The sequence below is a fragment of the Hylobates moloch genome, unplaced genomic scaffold, assembly GCF_009828535.3.
Source record: "Hylobates moloch isolate HMO894 unplaced genomic scaffold, HMol_V3 SCAFFOLD_1, whole genome shotgun sequence".
Taxonomy (NCBI): domain Eukaryota; kingdom Metazoa; phylum Chordata; class Mammalia; order Primates; family Hylobatidae; genus Hylobates; species Hylobates moloch.
This window is the reverse complement of record NW_026652276.1, coordinates 25,602,619-25,622,095: the sequence shown is the minus strand read 5'-3', so window position 1 is coordinate 25,622,095 and position 19,477 is coordinate 25,602,619. Positions and strand designations below refer to the sequence as shown.

The 19,477-nt window shown below is 45.9% G+C and overlaps 1 protein-coding gene across 1 annotated transcript in view; it reads right to left on the bottom strand.

Moving 5' to 3' along the window:
- Positions 1–19,477, bottom strand: part of MARCHF4 (membrane associated ring-CH-type finger 4) — a 110,142-nt gene that overhangs the window by 23,846 nt on the left and 66,819 nt on the right. The window contains exon 2 of the mRNA XM_032754575.2: positions 1,837–1,992. Within this exon, the coding sequence (XP_032610466.1) occupies positions 1,837–1,992 (156 nt within the window). The remainder of the gene's footprint in view (positions 1–1,836; positions 1,993–19,477) is intronic.

Genomic DNA, 19,477 nt, shown 5'->3' with positions numbered 1-19,477 from the left:
TTTCCAGGAGCAACAGAATCAGAGGGAGCCCCCAGCAGTGAGTGTCAAGAAACTCACAGTGGAAGACAGGGTAGGGACTCAGGAATAGATCCATATGGATCCTTATAGATCCATATTGCTAACATTGCCACTTGCTTACCTGACTTGGGAGATTAGAATAACCTTTTCGTTTTTTACCCCCAGGAAAAAGTTATCCCTAAATGCATTTTCACTTTATGAGCCAAGGGTGGAGCCAAGGAAGGGTGCTTGGGGGTGGGCTCATGAGTTTGGAATCTGATCCTTTCTTGAGGCTTGAGCCGGCTGAAAAGCAAGGGGAGGGTTAAGGCATTCAGACCCCCGCTGGAACCCAGAGGATGTGGAGTCAGCTGTCTCGTGACACTGCTATTTTAAGACACTTTGAGATTTTGAAATGAATTGAAGATGGAACCAGCAGCAGGGAAAGGCACCTCTTTATGACCCCTTGGTATAGTACTAAGAGGGCTAAGGTGCCTGGGGCTTTTAGTGCCACCTTACAGAAATGCCCTGCAACCCCAGCACACTTGTGTGTGTGCAACACACACACACATACACACTCATTCCTGGGATTGCCCCATGTAAAACTCCATGGGGTGTAAAATAAAACACCCTGGACACCATAGCTGTGGGTGCTTCCAGGTGCTCCTCCATGCAAAGACCCCAACGCCACCATCCCTCCCAACTGCCATTACCCCTCCTGGGCTTTCAGGACTCCCCCCTCCACCACCACCCCAGAGAGGAGGAGTGAGACTGTGCCAGGAGCTGAAGTCCCCATCCTCACTCTCGTGCTCACTAATTGATTATGTGGCAGCTTATTTGGCTGATCATGCATATGTGGAGGTATTTTCAGAAGCAAAATGCTCTTTGTATGTGTGTGCTCCCCAAAGGAGAGCTGCTTGATTTGGGGCATTCGTGAGGGCGGCACAGGTGTGCCAGCTCCCCTGGGGACAATGGATGTGTCAGGGCAGGGATAGAGTGGTGGGGGCAGGCAGAGGAGCCCTAAGTTCTGTCTGAATCTGTGTGGCAGGCCCTCATTCCACCCTGGCCCTGCCTGCCCTTCCACAGTAGCTTTTTAGTATTCTCTCCGCTTCTTCTATTTCTTATTGCTCTTATTCCCATTTTTCTCTGCCTCCCTCTCCTGTTTCTTTTCTGTTTTTCCCTCTGTCCCTTGCCATTGGAAGTGTGGTCTCTGAACCAGAAGCATCAACAGATGCTCCAGACCTACCAAATACAACATCCCTGCTCCAGACCTACTGAATAGCCTGCATTTTGAGAAGACTGCAGATCAATTACATGCACACTGATGTGTGAGAAGTGCCAGTGAGTCTATTCTTCTTATTTCTTCTTTACCAGCCCATAGCTTGATCTCAGTCCTTCTCCTCACCCCTCCCACCTTCTGTCTTTCTATTTCCTGTTCTCTTCTGCCCTCTGGCCTTTCTCTTTTTTTCTTCTCCTTCCCTCCCTCCTTCATTTCTTCCTTTCCTTTCCTTCTTTCTTCCTCTCCTTTCTGCATTCATTTATTCATCCTTTCACTTACTTATTCTCCCTTTTCCCTCTGATTCTCCACACTTCTTTCCTTCTGTATCTATTTCCCTCTCTTTGCCCCATCTCTTCCTCTTCTTCTTGCTGAAGCTTAAGAGAAAACACAAATGTCCTTTCATCCCCTCCTGCCCCACGCCACCCACCGTGCTTGCTCACCCAGCCCATCTCCTTCCTTTTCCTCAAACTGTCCTGAATCTAAGGTGAAGTAAGCCTCCTGTTGAAGCAGGTGATGTGGAAGCCCCAGGCCCAGCAACCCCACCAGGCAGCCCTGGGTCGTACCTGCAGAGGATTTTTTGTGCTTATGGCGATGACGTGGTACTTGTAGTAGCACAGCTCGCAGCTCCAGCAGCCCCGCTCGCTGATCCACTTGATGAGGCAAGGCTGATGTGTGCACTTGACCGAGCCATCACAGCGGCACGGGCTCAGCAGCTCCCCCTGCAGGGAGAGAGCACAAGGCGATGAGGCTGAGACCTACAGTGGCTGGTGGGTGAGTGATGGGCGAGAGGGTGGCAGCTGCAGCCTGGTTTGGGCCACCCAAGTAGGCCACAGGCTTTGTTTGGGGGCGCCAGACTCCACGGAGGAGGCCTGGGCTCCCGCACCCCCACCATGAGAGCCAAGCCATGTTGCAGCACAACTAACGGCTCTGAGCCCCTGCTACTACTTGATACAGCACAGTACTATTAATTACTAGGGTTCTACGAAGATGAGCGGGCTGGTTTCTGCGGAAGCCTCTGCTGTTCACAGTGGGGTGTCAGGCTGCAGAAGTGTCTCTGTAAAGGCTCAGCCAAGGGTTGCAAACTCAAATGCCCTCAAGGACAGACAGGCAACAAAATAACAAAAGCTAGCTAGTGGAGACTGAATTGGAAGGCTCAGACCCAAGCTAAAGGGAAAGCCACCATCAGCTCTAGACAGTGTAGATGTGGGGATCTAGGAGGTTGGACAAATGCCCTCACTGAAGGCCTGGGTCCCGCCAGCCACCCTTGGGCCTGGCTGGGGGTAGCTGGGAAGCCAGTTTGGAGGAGTTGGAATCAGAGAGGCAGAGGACTCAACTGAGCAAGATGGTGTCAGGATTTGAAACTTCCTTTGAGTGGACGGCAGCATTGGGCTCACTCTCCAGAACTTCCCATGACCATATGTCAGATGACCGTGGCTGAAACCTGTGTTTTTTGTTTGTTTGTTGTTTTTGGAACAGGATCTCACTCTGCTGCCCAGGCTGGAGTGCAGTGGCATGATCGCAGCTAACTGCAACCTTGATCTTCTGAGCTCAAGTGATCCTCTGGCCTCGGCCTCCCAAGTAGCTGAAACTACAGGCATGCACCACCATGCCGGGCTAATTTTTTATTTTTTGTAGAGATGGGGTCTCATCATGTTGCCCGGCTGGTCTTGAAATTATGGATTTCTATCTGCCTCTGTAATCATGCACGTGGCTGCAGACTGCAGAACTAGCTCTTCCTTCTAAGATTCCTGGAATCATATTTCTTTTCCATTTCAACTCCTATCACTCAAGGATCTCACTGTGGCCTGGCTGAGGTTTGGAATGTCCTTTTACACCTGGTCTACCTGTCAGCTGTTACTGTCTTCAAGATTATTCGAATGCCACCTCCTACTGGGAGTGGTCCCTGACTTCTCCAGGTTGAGCACAGTGCTTTGAGCTCTGAGTGCCTTATGCTAAGTGACTTGGGCACATCCCTGTTAGCACACTTGGCACATCATTATGAGGATCTATGCATATCCCTGTCTACCCACCAGAGGAGCCCCAGAAGGCAGGGTGAGGTATTCATTTTTGCACCCCTTTCCTCCAGTGCCAAGCCCTAAATAAGTTTTCACGTTTGAATAAGTACATGAAAAAATAAATCAAGTGTCTTCTCAGGTTGCCTGCACTGCCTTGAGGAACAGGAATGAGAATGCCCACTCCATGAGAATGGGAACCACGTCCATTTTGTTAAGTCTGGGAACAAACATCTTGCTCAGTGCCTGGCACTCTGTATTTGTGCAATGAATGAACTTGGCAGAAATGCTCAGGTGCTCATCCCCGTGAAACCCTCCTTGGTTCCCCACTCTGCTCCTCCAATAACAACAGGCCCTCTTTGCTGTGGCTCCAGGCCCTTCCCATACGCTCTGTTATAGCACGGCCTCGTTTGCCCCTCACGGGGACAATATCTTATCCATCTTTGCAGCCCTAACATCTAGTAAAGGGCCTGGTAAAGTTTGATACTCAATCCAACTTTGAGAGCTGAATGCATGCGTATCTGTTTTATGAATGAGAAGTTTTGCTTCTCTAGGACATGGCCAGCCTTTGACTACAGGTAGGCAGCCACCTCCTGGAGAGAAGAAGAGGCTGGAGATGCCCATGTTGCTGGGCATTCGGCACACCCATCAAGGCCTAAGGGCCCTTGTACTGAGGAGCTGCTATATGGCTCTGAAAAGAAACAGGAGGGGGTGAGTGGAGAGACATGCTGGGGGCGGGGCGGAATTCCTCATTATTCGTGGCAGTATTTCCTAGGCTCATTAATTCTAACAGGATGAGCTGGGTTTGATTAATCGGGTTGTTAAGCAGCCATGTCAAATTGCCCATCAGGTAAGAGACATTACTTCTGGTCCCTGGCAACGGTGCTGAGCGACAGTGAAGTCTCCACGCCTTGCTTCCCAAGCAGCAGCCAAGAGACAAGGCAGGAAGAGCTGCTGCCTGGGGCACAGCTGATAACAAGACCTGGGCTCTTGTTGTGGGACCATTGGGGCTCATGGGAGCCCCCCAAGCCTCAGCATGCTAATCTGTGTGGAGAAAGGAGGAGCGTGATCTGGCCTAATCCCAGTACGTGGCTAAGGGACAAGAGGCCAGGACTATGCTGCTTCCCCTCCAGCGAAACATTCATTTTCCTTTAGGGAGAAGAAAACCCCAAAAGGCAGCATAGGGACTTGCTTCTGGCATTACAAATATTAGAAAGCAAGGATGGTCCAGGTGCAGTGGCTCACGCCTGTAATACCACACTTTGGGAGGCCGAGGCAGGTGGATCACTTGAGGTCAGGGGTTCAAGACCAGCCTGGCCAACATGGCGAAACCCCATCTCTACAAAAAATACAAAAGTTAGCTGGCCGTGGTGGCATGCTCCTAAAATGCCAGCCACTCAGGAGGCTGAGGCAGGAGAATTGCTTGAACCCAGGAGGCAGAGGCAGAGGCAGAGGTTGCAGTGCCAGCCTGGGCGACAGAGCGCAACTCCATCTAAAAAAAAATAAAAAAAATAAAAAAAGAACAACAAGAAGAAAATAAAGCAAGGACAACAAACTGTTAGAAAAGTTTAACTTTGGTAAAGGGAAAAAGGAAGTAATGATTGGGTATTTGCTGTGGGGGTTGGGTGGAATCCAGAGAAACAAGCTATGTTAACTCTGGCATTCAGGCAAATTTTGTAGGTTATGATTTAGTGTATTTCTATATACATTTCGGGGAAAGCCCATCATCTTTTTAGTGTTTAGGGCTTCTAAAAAGCTTTAACAGGGACTCTTTGCCAACTACTGGTCAGATCTGTATGTCTCCAAGAACAACAGATGTGGAAATGAGCCAGATGGATTCAAGCTAAACTTAGGAAGACGCTCTTTGCAGTAAGCTCTGTTAAAAGCTACATGGACACTGAGATGAATTCTCGCCCCCTCTACCCTAGTAAAATTCTCTCAATATAAGAGATATCCCTGATTGAGGAGAAAGGTTAAATGACTCACTCAAGGTCACACGGGCGTCAGACTCTAAGCTTCACCACCCGCTCTGCTCATCCACCTTCCATCCTCTGGATCCTGCTGCCCCACCTGCACCTGTGCCTGTAAGTCTCCCCTTCTCCAGGTCCCACCCCAATTCCTGGCCCAGCTCAGACCCTCAGCCAAGTCTCCCATCATCATCCACAGTTTGACACTTCACCATTTTCAAATGCTCTGGGATTAGAGCTGCTCCTACATACCCCCTAGAACTGAGCACATCAGCGATGTACAATTAAGGTGTGCTACTAATTGAACAGGCCCCAGGGTATGGGAAAGGACAAGCTCCTCTGGCCCAGTTACTGAGGCTCCAGCATTTGGGCTGGGAGGATTACTGTGATCTTGTTTGCAGAGCTCAGCAAACTCCATAGATCAAAGGGACTCATTAAATGCAAAGGGCACCAGACACTTCCTCAATGATCTGCTCAGAGTGCTGGGGCCAGAGACTGCCCTGGGAATGACTAAAACAAGAAAAATGGGATCTTCTCTAATCATCTGCCCCCCAAGGGACACACTGTGAGGAAGTGGTTAAGAACATGGTTTTGGGAAACAGCTACTTCGTTTTTGAGTGTCTGTTCACCAGCTGTGCAAATTTAGCCAAGTGTCTTAACCTCTCTGAGGCTCCATTTCTTCATCTTTCCGTTGCAAGTAACTCTTACCTCCTCAAGGGTAGTAAGGATTTATTTTTTCCTTTGAGACACGATTTCACTCTGTTGCCCAGGCTGGGGTGCAGAGTGGCATAATCATGGCTCACTGCAGCCTCGAGCTCCCCAGGCTCCAGTGATCCTCCCACCTCAGCCTCTTGAGTAGCTGGGACTACAGGCACATGCCACCATGCCCAGCAAAATGTATTGTATTTTTTGTAGAGATGAGATTTCACCATGTAGCCCAGGCTGATCTCAAACTCCTAGGCTCAAATGACCCCCCTGCCTCAGCCTCCCAAAGTGTAGGGATTACAGGCGTGAGCCATTGTGCCTGGCCTGTAAGGATTAAATGAGGTCAGGCATGCAAGAGTTTGACACAGTGCATGGCACAAGTAAGTCCTCCTGTTAAACTATTACAATTCTAACTCACATTTCTGTAAGAACTTTAATTTCATAGTTTTTTCTTCTACAACTCTGTTTCCTACTGTCACTCTAAGACAGGTGAAATAGATAAGGAAGGGAACGACTGCCTAAAGAAAAGAGTCAATTGAGTCACCAAGAGCAGTAAAGATTAAAGAATTGTCTAAGAGACTCTGCCCTTCTGGGATGGATAAGGGACCCTGACTTCTAGCCCAAGATTGTTCCTTGTGTCACCATGGGGACACTGGGAGCATCTGGGGAAACTTCTTTTCAGGGGATGCCAAACAGAAGAAGAGTGCAGGCCTCTCGTATGGGTTAAGTGGGGTCGTGCTAGAGGCAGGAGGCAGGAGGCAGGAGGTGACCCTTTTAGCCTTGGTTGCGATGGAGCTGGTGGGAGGGAGAACAGATGTATTCTGCTCACCGCAGTGGGAGACCATAATATGCCTCCCCAAAATACGAAGGCGTGTTGAGCTAAGACAATTAAGAAGCAGCAGATTTAGGAGAGCTCTCTGCTCTTTCTCTATTTGCATAAAAGCAGGACATAGATTTACAAAGACAAAAGTTATCCTGCCTCCCCCCTCCATCAGGAGAACAAAGGTAAACACTGAAGACAGCTTTAGACCCTCATCAGCCTCCAGATGACACCAGAGGAATTTATATATATCTATATATGAATATATATAAAAACTTATATATATATATAAACTTGTATATATATATTTTTTGTTTTGTTTTTTTTGGAGACAGAGTCTCGCTCTGTCACCCAGGCTGGAGTGCAGTGACACGATCTCAGCTCACTGCAAGGCTTACCGCAATAGAGGAATTTATATTAACAAGCTTTACTCACTGAAGTTCTTCTGCCCTTTGTTTTCTTCCCCCCACCCCGAGTTGCTGCCCATAGAGACTCAAAGTCCTTTTCCTTTGTCTTGCCACTTCTCTAAATATATATTGTTTTTGTTGAAGATGCTATATTAGCCAGAGTTCTAAGCCAGTGAATTACCTTTCATTTCTCCCACATGACACACACTGCGTACCCTAATAAACTTGCTCATTTTTCTCTTATCTGTCTTTTGTTACAAGGTCTGTCCCAACTAGAAACTTGTGATGGTTGAGGAGAAATTGTTTCCCTCCCAACACTGCCAATAACACAGCAAGCTACAGACACCAGTCTCCAGTTGTTTCTCCATTTATAGATTTCTTTCTGTTTATTTTGAGCTTGTTTCATTTTTCACCTCTTTCAGTCTGAAGGTCTTGCTTCTGGAGTCCCTAGGTTACCTGGTTGCCATGGTAGTGACAGGTAAACCAAAGACTTCCTTTTCTGCCCACACAGGTTTCAGGCATCCCTGCCACTGAGTAGAAAGAAATAAATACAGTCTAGTGTAGCAAAGGCAGTCCTGTACCATGCTGTAGTTTGGAAATTGGAGAGAACAGAACAAGGAGACAATAGAAATACCAGCCTTGGGGTGCAGTTTAGGGACATATTCCTTTAATAAGACTAATATGGTGGTGAAAAGCTTGGACTCTAATCTCAGGAAGACTTGGGTATATCCAAGCTGTTACAATCTGTGTGACCCTGGGCAAGCTGCTTAACATCTCTGGGCCTTGCTCAATTATCATTTATTCATTAAATATTTATCTACTATGTTCCAGGTTTTGTTTTAGGTGACAAGGATACTGCAGTGAATGGGACTGACTAAAATTCTCTAGTCAACACAGACAATAAATATGATTAAAAAGTAAAGCATATGTACCTAAGAGGCTGTTATGTGCTATGGAGAAAAATAAGCAGGGAAAAGGGAAATGGAATAGAAAGGAGGGGGTGAGTTGAAATCCTACATAGGGTGACTGTGTATGATGGCTTCACTCAATGGAGGTATTTGAGTGAAGAGCTGAGGAAAGTAAGGGAGCAAGCCATACAGTTATTTGGGGGCTGAGCCATCCAGACAGAGGGAACATCAAGTACAAAGGCCCTGAGGCAGAAACATGCCTGGTTTGTTCTAGGGGAACCAAAGAGGCTGGTGTCTCTGGGATAGAGTAGTTTAGAGGAAGAGGAGCCGAAAATGAAGTTAGAGATATAACAGGGATCAAGAGTCAGGGGACAGATCAGGCCAGGCTTGTGAATCATTTTAAGGACTTGGCATTTGTGAGTGAGATGGGCAATCATGAGTGTTTTGAGCAGAGGAGAGTGGCATGATCTGATCATGTTTGACAGGATCACTGGCTGCTCTATTGTAAACAGACTGGAGGGAAATAAGGGCTGGTGTTGTGTTCATCCAGGTGAGTCACGATGGTGTTTTGGATCACTATAGTAGCAGAGGAAGTCCTGAGAAATGGTCAGTTTCAGGATACATTTTGAGGATATGGATATTAAGATTTGCTGATGGATTGGATGTGGTAAGGAGAGAAGCAGAAAAGTCAAGAATGATGCTAATTTTGACCTGCACAATGAGAAGGATAGGGAGTTGCCTTTAATTGAGATGAGAAAGACTGAAGGAGTTGCAGGTTTGGAGGAAAGATTGGGAGCTCAGTTTCAAAGTGTCAACTTTGAGATGCCTGTTAGATATCCAGGAGGTGATGTCACGTAAGTACTGAGAGATATGTTAGTCTGGAGTTTAGGGGAAGGTCCAGGCTCAAGATGTAAATTTGAGAGTCATTTGGTGTACAGATGGTGTTAAAAGCTGAGTCTGAATGAGACAACCAAAGCAGTGAGTATAGGTAGGAAAAGGAAGGGGTACCAGAGGTGATCGCTAGAGGATGCCAATGTTTAGAGGTCAGGAGATGTAGAAGAACCAGCAGAAGAGACTGAGAAGGGAAGCTCAATGAGATGGCAAGAGGACATTTTTCCAAAAGCCAAGAAGACGACACTGTTTCAAGAAAAGAGGGAGTAACGGACCTTGTCAAATGCTGCTGATGGGAACCAAACAGTAACCATGGACTTGGCAAGTTTTCTTTCTGGTTTCTTCTATTTTCTTAGTGCAATATGAAGAAAAGGCATAGGCTGAGAGTGAAGATTGGCGGGGGAGGTCCTGGATGTCTGTGGACTGGTATAAAATAGTCATCCAGGAGAGTTCTATGGTGATTAGACTAGAGAAATAAAGTATGCTTATGGGCAGCACGAAGTGTCCTTTCTATTAAAATAAAATAGCTCATCTGTAAAACTGAGGGAGGAGGATAGTAAGAGACTCTGTTTAGCTCCATGCCTGGCACACAGTAAGCTCTCAGTAAATGCTGGCTAATAGGTAAGAGTTTATAGCAGATCTCCTCACCTCTAAGCCTACCTTCTCACCCACTTCAAATGTTGATCAATTTTCTGGCTTCCTTTCTCTCTCCTCTCTGTAACATTTTCTTATTAATAATTCTATTGTTATAAATATTTCACAGTTCTACATACAAACACTTTCACAGACATTATACCACCTACTACCTCAATAGCTAAATGAAGCTAACAACAATTTCCTTCACTTTATAGATGAAGATAGAGAGGTTGTTACTTGCTCAAGAAAATGGAAAAGGAGGTCTCTGGAACCTGTCTGTCCATCAAATTTACCCATATCCTCTCTGCCCATTGCAGTGACTCCTGCTTTCGGTCTCCACTCCCACCCACAGCAGCCTGTCCATCAGACCCTTACCTTCTTTGTCCCGATGTAAGAGATGGCCTTGCTGGCTCCCCTGTTATCATATTAACACCAAGACAGAAACCATATTGTGCTTTCCCCTGAGTCCCTTTCCTCTAAACCAGTTCCTGGTAGGTAGTATTTGTTGGGGATTAATTGATGTGTGTTTATGTTAGGGGGTGGGACAACATGGGGTTTTACTTTCCCTTCACACTTTATTTACAACCCCACCTTTGGTGAGGGGGAGATATCTGTTAAGACAAAGTTAAGGGACAGAGGTTTTTGGAAGCATAGCAACCCATTAAAATTTGCTCTGAGATGGAGTCCACATTAGCAGGAAATGTCCAGTTGCCTTGTAGTTGTTCCACTGTGAAGACTCAGAGAATCTAAAGCCTTGAAATCAGAATTTCCCCTCCAGGGTGGAGGTGGAGCCCATGTGTGTTGGTGTGGGGAGGAACGGGTATAGGAGTAGAAAAATTCACTGGATTTGTGGAGAAGAATAAGGAGAGATGACAGAGAAAGTAGGAATTCTCCAGTGTCCATATTAGATCGTCTCTATGATGACAGACTTGAGAGAGAAAGTACTGTTTTGTAACACTTCTTGGACTCCTATATTTGAGGAACCAGCTGACAATAAGGCTTGTCAATAACACACACACAACCAACTTTATTGGCACAACCAAACTGTGTGTGATATTGACCAACTATTTGTGTCTGTGATCTGGGTTGGTGGAAAGGGTTTGGCGGGGGAGGAGACAAAAGTGGATCACCAGTGGGGCCAGCGAATAGAAATAAGCTAGGAGAAACCAGAAGATTCCAGTATCTTCTTCCTTCAGGACACCAGGCAGTAATTTCTTCACTCTACAGACCTGTGGGAGGTCAATGTATCCTGGTATTAGGATCAAGAAAAATGAACTACCAGGAAGACCTTCTTTCCAACAAAGATTGTGGAGGAGAGACGAATGGAGAAGGGTTTGACTCCTGCTGCCCTAGAGAATGATTAAGTGAGTTTCCCCCTTATCTGTGGGAGACAGGCTGGTTGGCAAGATGACCTTCAAAGATCCTCTATGGCCCTAGAATCCATTGCTGTTCACAGACCAGCCAATCTGAATTCTCCTCATGTGGTGTCTGATAGTGTGTGAGCAGCTCTTTGTTTTCTGACTGGAGTCCGTCCCAGCCAATCCTTTAGCTGCACCACCCGTCCATGGCATTTCACATGCTCCCTTCCCAGTCAGCTCACGCCGGGCTTCTCGCTTCCCTCCTGATGGCACCAAGGCCAAGTCTTGGCTTCAGGAGACTAACAGTGTGTTGACACTGGCAAGAGGAAATAAGGCATTGTTGCAAGATAATTTGATTAAAAAAAGAAAAAACTCTATTACTAGGGAAAAAAGATTTAAGGCCTTAATGAGCTGTAGTTATCTACACGAAATCCAATTAACCACATAATTATTTCTAGTTCTACTCTCCTACCAGCAGCTTACTTTCGCACAAACACACACACACACATGTTTAATCTGCTTCCGTCTTCATGGAATATTTTCCAGCCTTTCTGCTCATCATTTCAATGTAAAAACAAAACAATGTAAAAAGAGACAAGGAAAACAAACAGATCCAAGCCAAACCTTCCAAACTATGTTTTTCATTTTCACAATAATTATTTTGTTCCTGCAGTGCTTTTCTCCCTATAATTTTACTGGTATAAGACAAATGTACCTATTTCCTCTAACTGCCTCTAAATTTACTCAACTGGTACTAGAAAGAAGAACTTAGCCTCACAATAATTGAATTTAAATAACATCCAATTCTATGAAGTCAAACATGATCTGCATAATAAACAAACCAAGCTATATGGGGGCTGGTGGAAAAAAAAAGGTCACGTTTAATGTGTATATTTATAATCATATCTGTATTTCTAATGACCTAAATGTGTAATATACTGTCCGTTTGTCTTTCTGCATAACTCATCATTACCATCACCATTGTTACCAAACAGCTACAATTAAAGACTGACCTGCTCTCAGTTCTCCCCCTGGCTAAATAGAAAAACATAATTTAGATAAATCTTGCATGACCAGAATTGGGCTATTTGCATATGGTGGGCTGGGCCTGTTTTCAAGTTCCAGGCCACTACCCTGAAATTTCAGGGATGCCAGGTCACCATGTTCTCTTTCTTTCCCAGAAATCAAGCCAAGGCAAAGGCACAGGTCCCCTGGCAAGTTAAGTGGCAAATAATCTTGCCTCTTATGAGCAGCCTTCCGTACACAAGCAGAGGGATCCCAGCCTCAGCTGTGCAAAACCCTCATGGTGTTCTTTGTAGGAGCTATGGTGAAATTCTTCAAAAATTAATTTTCAGTCACTGTAATTAATATTCAGTGTATTCAGGGGAAACAGCAGATGTTGCAAGTGCAAATGAGCTGTGATGACAAGTTACACTTCACTAATGTTCCGGATCATGGCCCCAGGCACTTAGAAACACTTTTGTGTATCGCTGACTCTTACAAAGCAAAAAAAGCAAGATCTTTCCTAAGAATCAATTCCAGCTCTGCCACCCTCTCAGGCTGGCAGCCACGGGCTTAAGCAATCTAAGCCCTGATTTCTTGGTTCTCAGAGTTTAGCATGTGTAAGAATCACCTGGGAGGCTTGTTACACATTCAGAAGCTCAGGCTTCACTCCAGAGATTCTGATTGCATGAAGACCCTCTCTTCTTCTCTTGAAGTAAGGTTGGCTGAGACTCATTTTGTGAAGCGCTGGACCAGATACTCTTCAGCAAATCTTGTCTCCTACATTACTTTAAGACTCTTCTGTATACAAAGATAAAAATAAATACTAATAGCTGAAACTTACTGAGCACTTATCAGGTGCCCAACCCTGTATGCAAGTATTGACTGCTGGGTTCAAATCCCAGTTCTTCCACTTGCTTGGTGAGAGATGTTGTGCAACGTACTTACCCACTCCAAACCCCATCCACACCATCTGCAGCTATAGCGCTTTGCCAGTGCTTCTGCTATTGTTGCAGCCTCTCTTGGTAACTCACACCTTTGAACATGTACTAGAGGCTAGGTATTGTCCTGAGCACCCGATAGGCATGGGGTGATACAGCATGGTTAGCGGGGCCTGCAGACCTAGGCTGGCTGGGTTGAATCCTTGCTGACCTGGAGTGAGTTTTCTCAGGGGTAAAGTGGGACCAAAGATACTTCCTGCCTCCCAGGCGCTCATAAGGATTCAATGGGATAATACAAGGTGAGGGTTTTTGTTTTTTGTTTTGTTTTGTTTTGTTTTTAGAGACAGGGTCTTGCCCTGTCACCCAGACTGGAGTGTAGTGTGGCAATCTCAACTTACTTCAGCCCTCAACTTTCTGGGCTTAAGCGATCCTCTCACCTCAGCCTCCTGAGTTGCTGGGATTACAGGCATGCACCACTGTACCCTAATTCTGTTTATTTTTTGTAGAGTTGGGGTCTCGCCATGTTGCCATGCTGGGATTACAGGCATGAGCCACTGCACCCAGCTGTGAGATGTTGTTAGGACCCTATCTGAAACCTAGGGAGTGTTTATTGTGGTGTCATTGTTGGCTTTCATGTACCCACCTATCCATACTTCATCTCTTCACATCCTAATAAAAAGAGATAGGGAGAGGACACTGCTCTCTTTGCTTGTGGACAAGGGGTGCCTTCCATGTATGGCCTTCCCAGGCACCTCACTTTACTGCCTTGTAAATGAAGTTCATCAGTCTGAAACCTGAGAGTGTGTAGTTGCCTGGGAGCCTAGATCATGTGTGTGGGTAATTATGCTGAAAGCCACCTGTCTCCAGGTGTGGCTAACGGCCCTGTTGTGTCAAGGGGAGGAAAGAACAAAACAGATACCCCATGGCTGGGCACGGTGGCTCACGCCTGTAATTCCAGCACTTTGGGAGGCCAAGGCAGGTGGATCACGTGGTCAGGAGTTTGAGACCAGCCTGGCCAACATGGCAAAACCCTGTTTCTACTAAAAATAGAAAAATTAGCCAGGCGTGGTGGCACATACCTGTAATCCCAGCTACTAGGGGGGTTGAGGCAGGAGGATCGATTGAACCTGGGAGGCAGAGGTTGCAGTGAGCCGAGATCATGCCACTGCACTCCAACCTGGGCAACAGAGCAAGACTCCATCTCAATAAATAAACAAACAAAAATAAATAAAAATAAAAGTACAAAAAAATTACCCGAGCCTGGTGGCGTGTGCCCGTAGTCCCAGCTACTTGGGAGGCTGAGGCAGGAGAATCGCTTGCACCCGGGAGGCAGAGGTTCCAGTGGGCTGAGATCGTGCCACTGCACTCCAGCCTCGGAGACAGAGCAAGACTCTGTCTCAAAAAAAAAAAAACAAAAAATCAGATACCCCAGCCCTTTCTGCACCTGCCGGCCTCCATGTCTCTTCCTAAGGACTCGCCCCTCCCCAAGCCTTCTTCCTGTGCATGTGTGTGTTTCTACCTCCTGTGACCGGAGGAAACAAACAGCATCTCCTCTCCTTACCTCCCGGCTTTCAGGTAGGGCTGTGAGCTTGTGTGTTTCTAGGAGCAACTGGGGGTTTTGTTTTGCCTAGAGAAAGTGAAAGCAGGGCCCAGAGGGTAAAATGATCTGCAATTTTAAGAGCTTAGCAAGGAAAGGGGAACAGGAGAAAGAAAAAGAAATCTCTGCCCTATCATTTTCTCTGCCCACTTTATAAAGACATTGCAGTAAACATTTAAGTTGTTTTTCAATTCTTTCTCTATGTGGGACTTGTATTTCTTCTTCATTATCGGCTTCATCATTATACTCAGTTTAAACTGAAAAACCTGCCACACAGAGAGGGCACTGGCCTTTCTGAGGGTGGCGCAATGGGGCAGCATTGAACTAGGAAAAAATTGAAGACCAAACCCCGCTCTGGGCTCAGAGCGCCAAAGGGTGGGTCCTGCGCCCCTGGGAGATTGATGCCTCGTCGTTCTCACCAGGTGATAGCCGTGCCAGAGTCTGCTGAAAACCTGGCCCAGTTCTTTTCACACCTCTCAAGGAAACGTACTATTCCTGAAATCTTGGCTCCAGTTCCCCGTCAGGAATAAGCATGCTAAGTAGAATCTGAATTACTATGGCGTGTGAATAGACTTTGGTCTGTTGACTCCAAGCTTCTGCTAAGCTGCTCCAAGTGGCTGTAGCTTCTGTTATCTTCGCAATTTTGTTTTCTGTTTCAAAGAATTCTACATTCCTTACTTCTAGAGCTGGGAAGGGCCTGGTCATCAAAGGTCCTCCTCCCCTCCCCCAGCATCTGGTCAGACTGCCTACCCCCAGTCCTGGCAGATGGAAGGGAGCTCTGGGGTCTTCCTTGCTCACCAGTGCCTTCCAGTTTTCCCATTCTGATCCATATATGAAAACCAACATGAGACAGGGCCAAAGCTCATAGAACAGCCCACACCTCTGCACTCAGGGATCAGGGGGATATTTATGGACCAGCACTATTTCCGTCCAAAGGAGAGAGGCCATAGCCCATGGTCTTCTTCTTGTTTTTTATGTTTTGTTTGGTGAGATGGCGTTTCCCTCTTGTTGCCCAGGCGGGAGTGCAGTGGCACAATCTCAGCTCACCACAACGTCCGCCTCCCCTGGGTTCAAGCAATTCTTTTGCCTCAGCCTCCCGAGTAGCTGGGATTACAGGCATGTGCCACCACGCCCGCCTAATGTTTTTGTATTTTTAGTAGAGGCAGGGTTTCTCCATGTTGGTCAGGCTGATCTCAAACTCCCCACCTCGGGTGATCCACTCAGCTCGGCCTCCCAAAGTGAGCCACCACACCCCTCCCCCATGGTCTTCTTTTAGGAGCCATTCAGCGGCATTGGTTGAGCACTGACTCTTAGCCCTGGTGTTGAGAACTCAAGAGGGCACCTGCCCAAGAGACATTCACAAATGAGGACACACTCTCTCAAATCCAGATGGATTCTCAGCTTTTGCCATGCTTTTTAGGCCTGTATTTCACTTAATTAGTAGCTGGTGTATAACATATTACCTTTTTTATTTCAGATGACTAGATAGTTAAACAAGCAATCAAGACATGCTGTTCTCAGTTATTTTCTGGGATTTGGTGACCCAAGCTCATGTTCCCCATCCTCTTATGCTTCACAATTATTTAATCTTCATTCATCTTCTGCTCAACCATTATCCATCCATCCTGAAAAGCTCTATTTTTAAATTCTATTCTCATGTCATTGATCATTTCAACAACCACTTTCTTTCCAGACTATTTTACCAGTCTTTTAGTTTTTTTTTTTTTTTTTTTTTTTTTTTTTTTTTTTTTAAGCAGGGTCTGACTCTGTTGTCCAGACTGGAGAGTACAGTGGCACAGTATGGCTCACTGCAGCCTTGACCTCTCAGGCTCAAGTGATTCTCCCACCTCAGCCTCCTGGGTAGCTGGGACTACAGGTGTGTGCCACCACGCTCAGCTAATTTTTGTACTTTTTGTAGAGATGGGGTTTCACCATGTTTCCCAGGCTGGTCTCAAACTCCTAGGCTCAAGAGATTCACCTGCTTTGGCCTCCCAGAGTGCTGGGATTACAGGCGTGAGCCACTATCCACAGCCTCTGTTAGGTTTTTAAGGTATGTTTTCCTGCTACATTTGAGATAGCCATGGATGTACGTGCCCAGAGGCTGGGAAGGAAAAATTATTCCCATCTTAAAATATCTTAAAAATATGTACAGATTTATTATAAATCAAAATTTTCCTCATAACTACAGCCCCTTCCCACACATAAAATTCCCCCTAAATCAGGAACATAATGTACAGCTTGTTTTTAACTTGTATTTTTTCATTCACACTATGTCACAAAAAAATTCTCTTGGTGATCCATGATTTCACAGATCCTGTCCATGAGTTTCTGAGAAGACAGTACTGGAATGGAATTACTAATTCAAAGGGCATTTTTAAGGCTGTTACACATATTGCCAAATCGGCCTTCAGGAGGATGACACGAATTTCCATCTATATCATCTGAGCATGTCACTATCTGCTGCTATTGCCCCATGTTTGAGGTCTTGTCCTTTCTGCTCATTCTCATGGGCAACTGTCAACAGCACCACCACTGTGATCCTGAAAAGAAAGGCTCAGAAGACATAGACATTCTGGGTTTTGTTTTGTTTTTTTCCCCTACCTTTCTTTGCACTGTAGGGAAGGAGTGGGATGTGGCTGCAGGACTGAGGAAGAGCTAAGTCATAAATGAGCAGCAGTGCAACTGTGGCAATCTTGGAGGGGGATCTCAGCCATGAAAGAGAACCAGGGGGTGCCTTGCCAGCTGGAGGCTGCAGAATCTTAGCTTGGGTGTTTTGCCTTCTCCGTGGAACTGACAGATGACAGGAATGACTTGGAGTATTCTTATCAAGCGTCTCAGCATAGTCAGTCTCTGAGATGGCAAACTTCAGGGCAAAGACACCGGGGCTGAAAGGTCCCACATTTAAAACCTGTCAGTCAGATAACTGCCCACCACCGCCCTCTGTAAGATACCTAGATATGGGAACCCCACACTCTTCCCCAATAAGACTCTTGTGTGACTAAAAGACTTTGTGGTTAAAAACATATCTTAATCTAACCTGTATTTTCCCTGCTGCAATTTCAGCTTTTTCCTATCTTTTCATGGTGAATGAACATCACACAGGCTTTCAGATCAGACAACTTCTGGCTCTGTCATTTACTAACTGTATCAGTTAACACCAGCTGCTGACTTCACTTCTGCATATGCATTCCAAAATTAGTATCTTAAAATAACAACTACTTATTACTTTTCACAAGCCTACAAGTTGGCTGAATGGTTCTGCTAATCTGACTTGGTTGATCTTGGCTGGACTCACTCATGCGTCTGTGCATTGGCTGGACACTGTCTGATTCAGCATAGGTTGACTGTCCTCTGCCTCTTGTCTCTTATCATCCAGTAGAATTGCCCAGGCTTGCTTGCCTGAAGGCAGAAGAGTTCCCACCAGCAGAAGAGGGCAAGCACTTTTCAATGCATAAGCACCTCTCAAGCCTCTATTTGCATCAAGTTTGCTAATGTCCCACTGACCAAAGCAAATCATGTGGCTTACTTCAGAGTCAGTGTGCGTAGGCATTACCCAAAGAAAGTGGCTATAGGGAAGCGTGAAGATCTAGAGCCATTAGTACAATCAATCTACCACATTAACTTTGTGACCTTGGGCAATTTCCTTAGCCTCTCTGAGCTTTAACTCTATAATCTATAAAAGTGCTGAGTTTTTTGGTATTCTTTGCTATAATGTATGTAAAATGTCTGCTACACAATAAACATGCCATATTTATTAATTTTCTTTTCCTTTTCCATCATTTGAATGTTTTCTTAAATGCATATATATATATATGTCCATCTCAAGATATATATATATATATATATGACTTACTCTATCATCCAGGTGAGAGTGCAGTGGCATGATCACAGCTCACTGCAGCCTCGACCTCCCAGGCTCAAGTGATCGTCCCACCTCAGCCTCCCAGGTAGCTGGAAGTACAGATGTCTGCTACCACACCCAGCTAAATTTTTTTGTATATTTTATAAAGAAGGGTTTCATTATGTTGCTGAGGCTGGTCTTTAACTCCTGGGCTCAAGCAGTCCACCCACGTTGACCTCCCAAAGTATTGGGATTACAGGCGTGAGCCACCATGCCTGGCCCTTAAGTGCATCATTCTTATGCATTATGTTATACATACAAAGCTCGAAGATAGTAATAATAAACATTATTCCCATGGCTTCTGTTGAATCCCCAACTCCTAGCCTGTGCCTAATCAAGTGTGCCCTCAATTCATTCCAATGGTCTGGAATTTGGAGACTAAAGGAATCAAAGAGTATCTCTTCCCTTTGTTCCTGGGACCATCAAGTTGTGAAATGACCTCTTGGCTTCCTGATCTGGGTCCAATACCACAAATGAAATAGAAAGGAGTTAACACATTTGCATTAACTGATGATTCTTAATAGAGGCAATAAAATGAGAAACCCCCATTTCCTAATTTAAATGTGGCTTTGGGGATAGGATAAGTATCCTGGCCGCTCCTTAGCTAATCAGGCTCCAGAAGGGACATTAATTGCAGCCAGCCCATCCTGCTGGGGAGACCCAAGACTGCCAGCTCCCTTGCTGAGAATGGAATAGAATTTTAATTGGCTGTGAAAGCATCATGGCAGGAAGTACAGGGAAGAGTTGGTCTGCTCCCCCAAAGCAGGTAAGGGAAGCTCCAAGGGAAAGGACTCAAACAGGTGCATGGCAGCAAGAACCTCCCATGCTCAGGGGCCTTCCTGGCTGCAACACCACAGTTCCAATTCCAGGGCTGGACTCCAGCCTAGGTGAAGGACCTTCTCACACTTGGGCGATCAGTACTGGAGCACAGAGCCTGTGAATCTTCTCATCTCTGTGCTTCCCCCAACTTCCATGAGAGAAGCACCACATAGTTACTGTCACTTGTATTGTCAATCTTCGACTTCAGAGAGGTCTCCAAATACAAGCTCAACTCCCCAG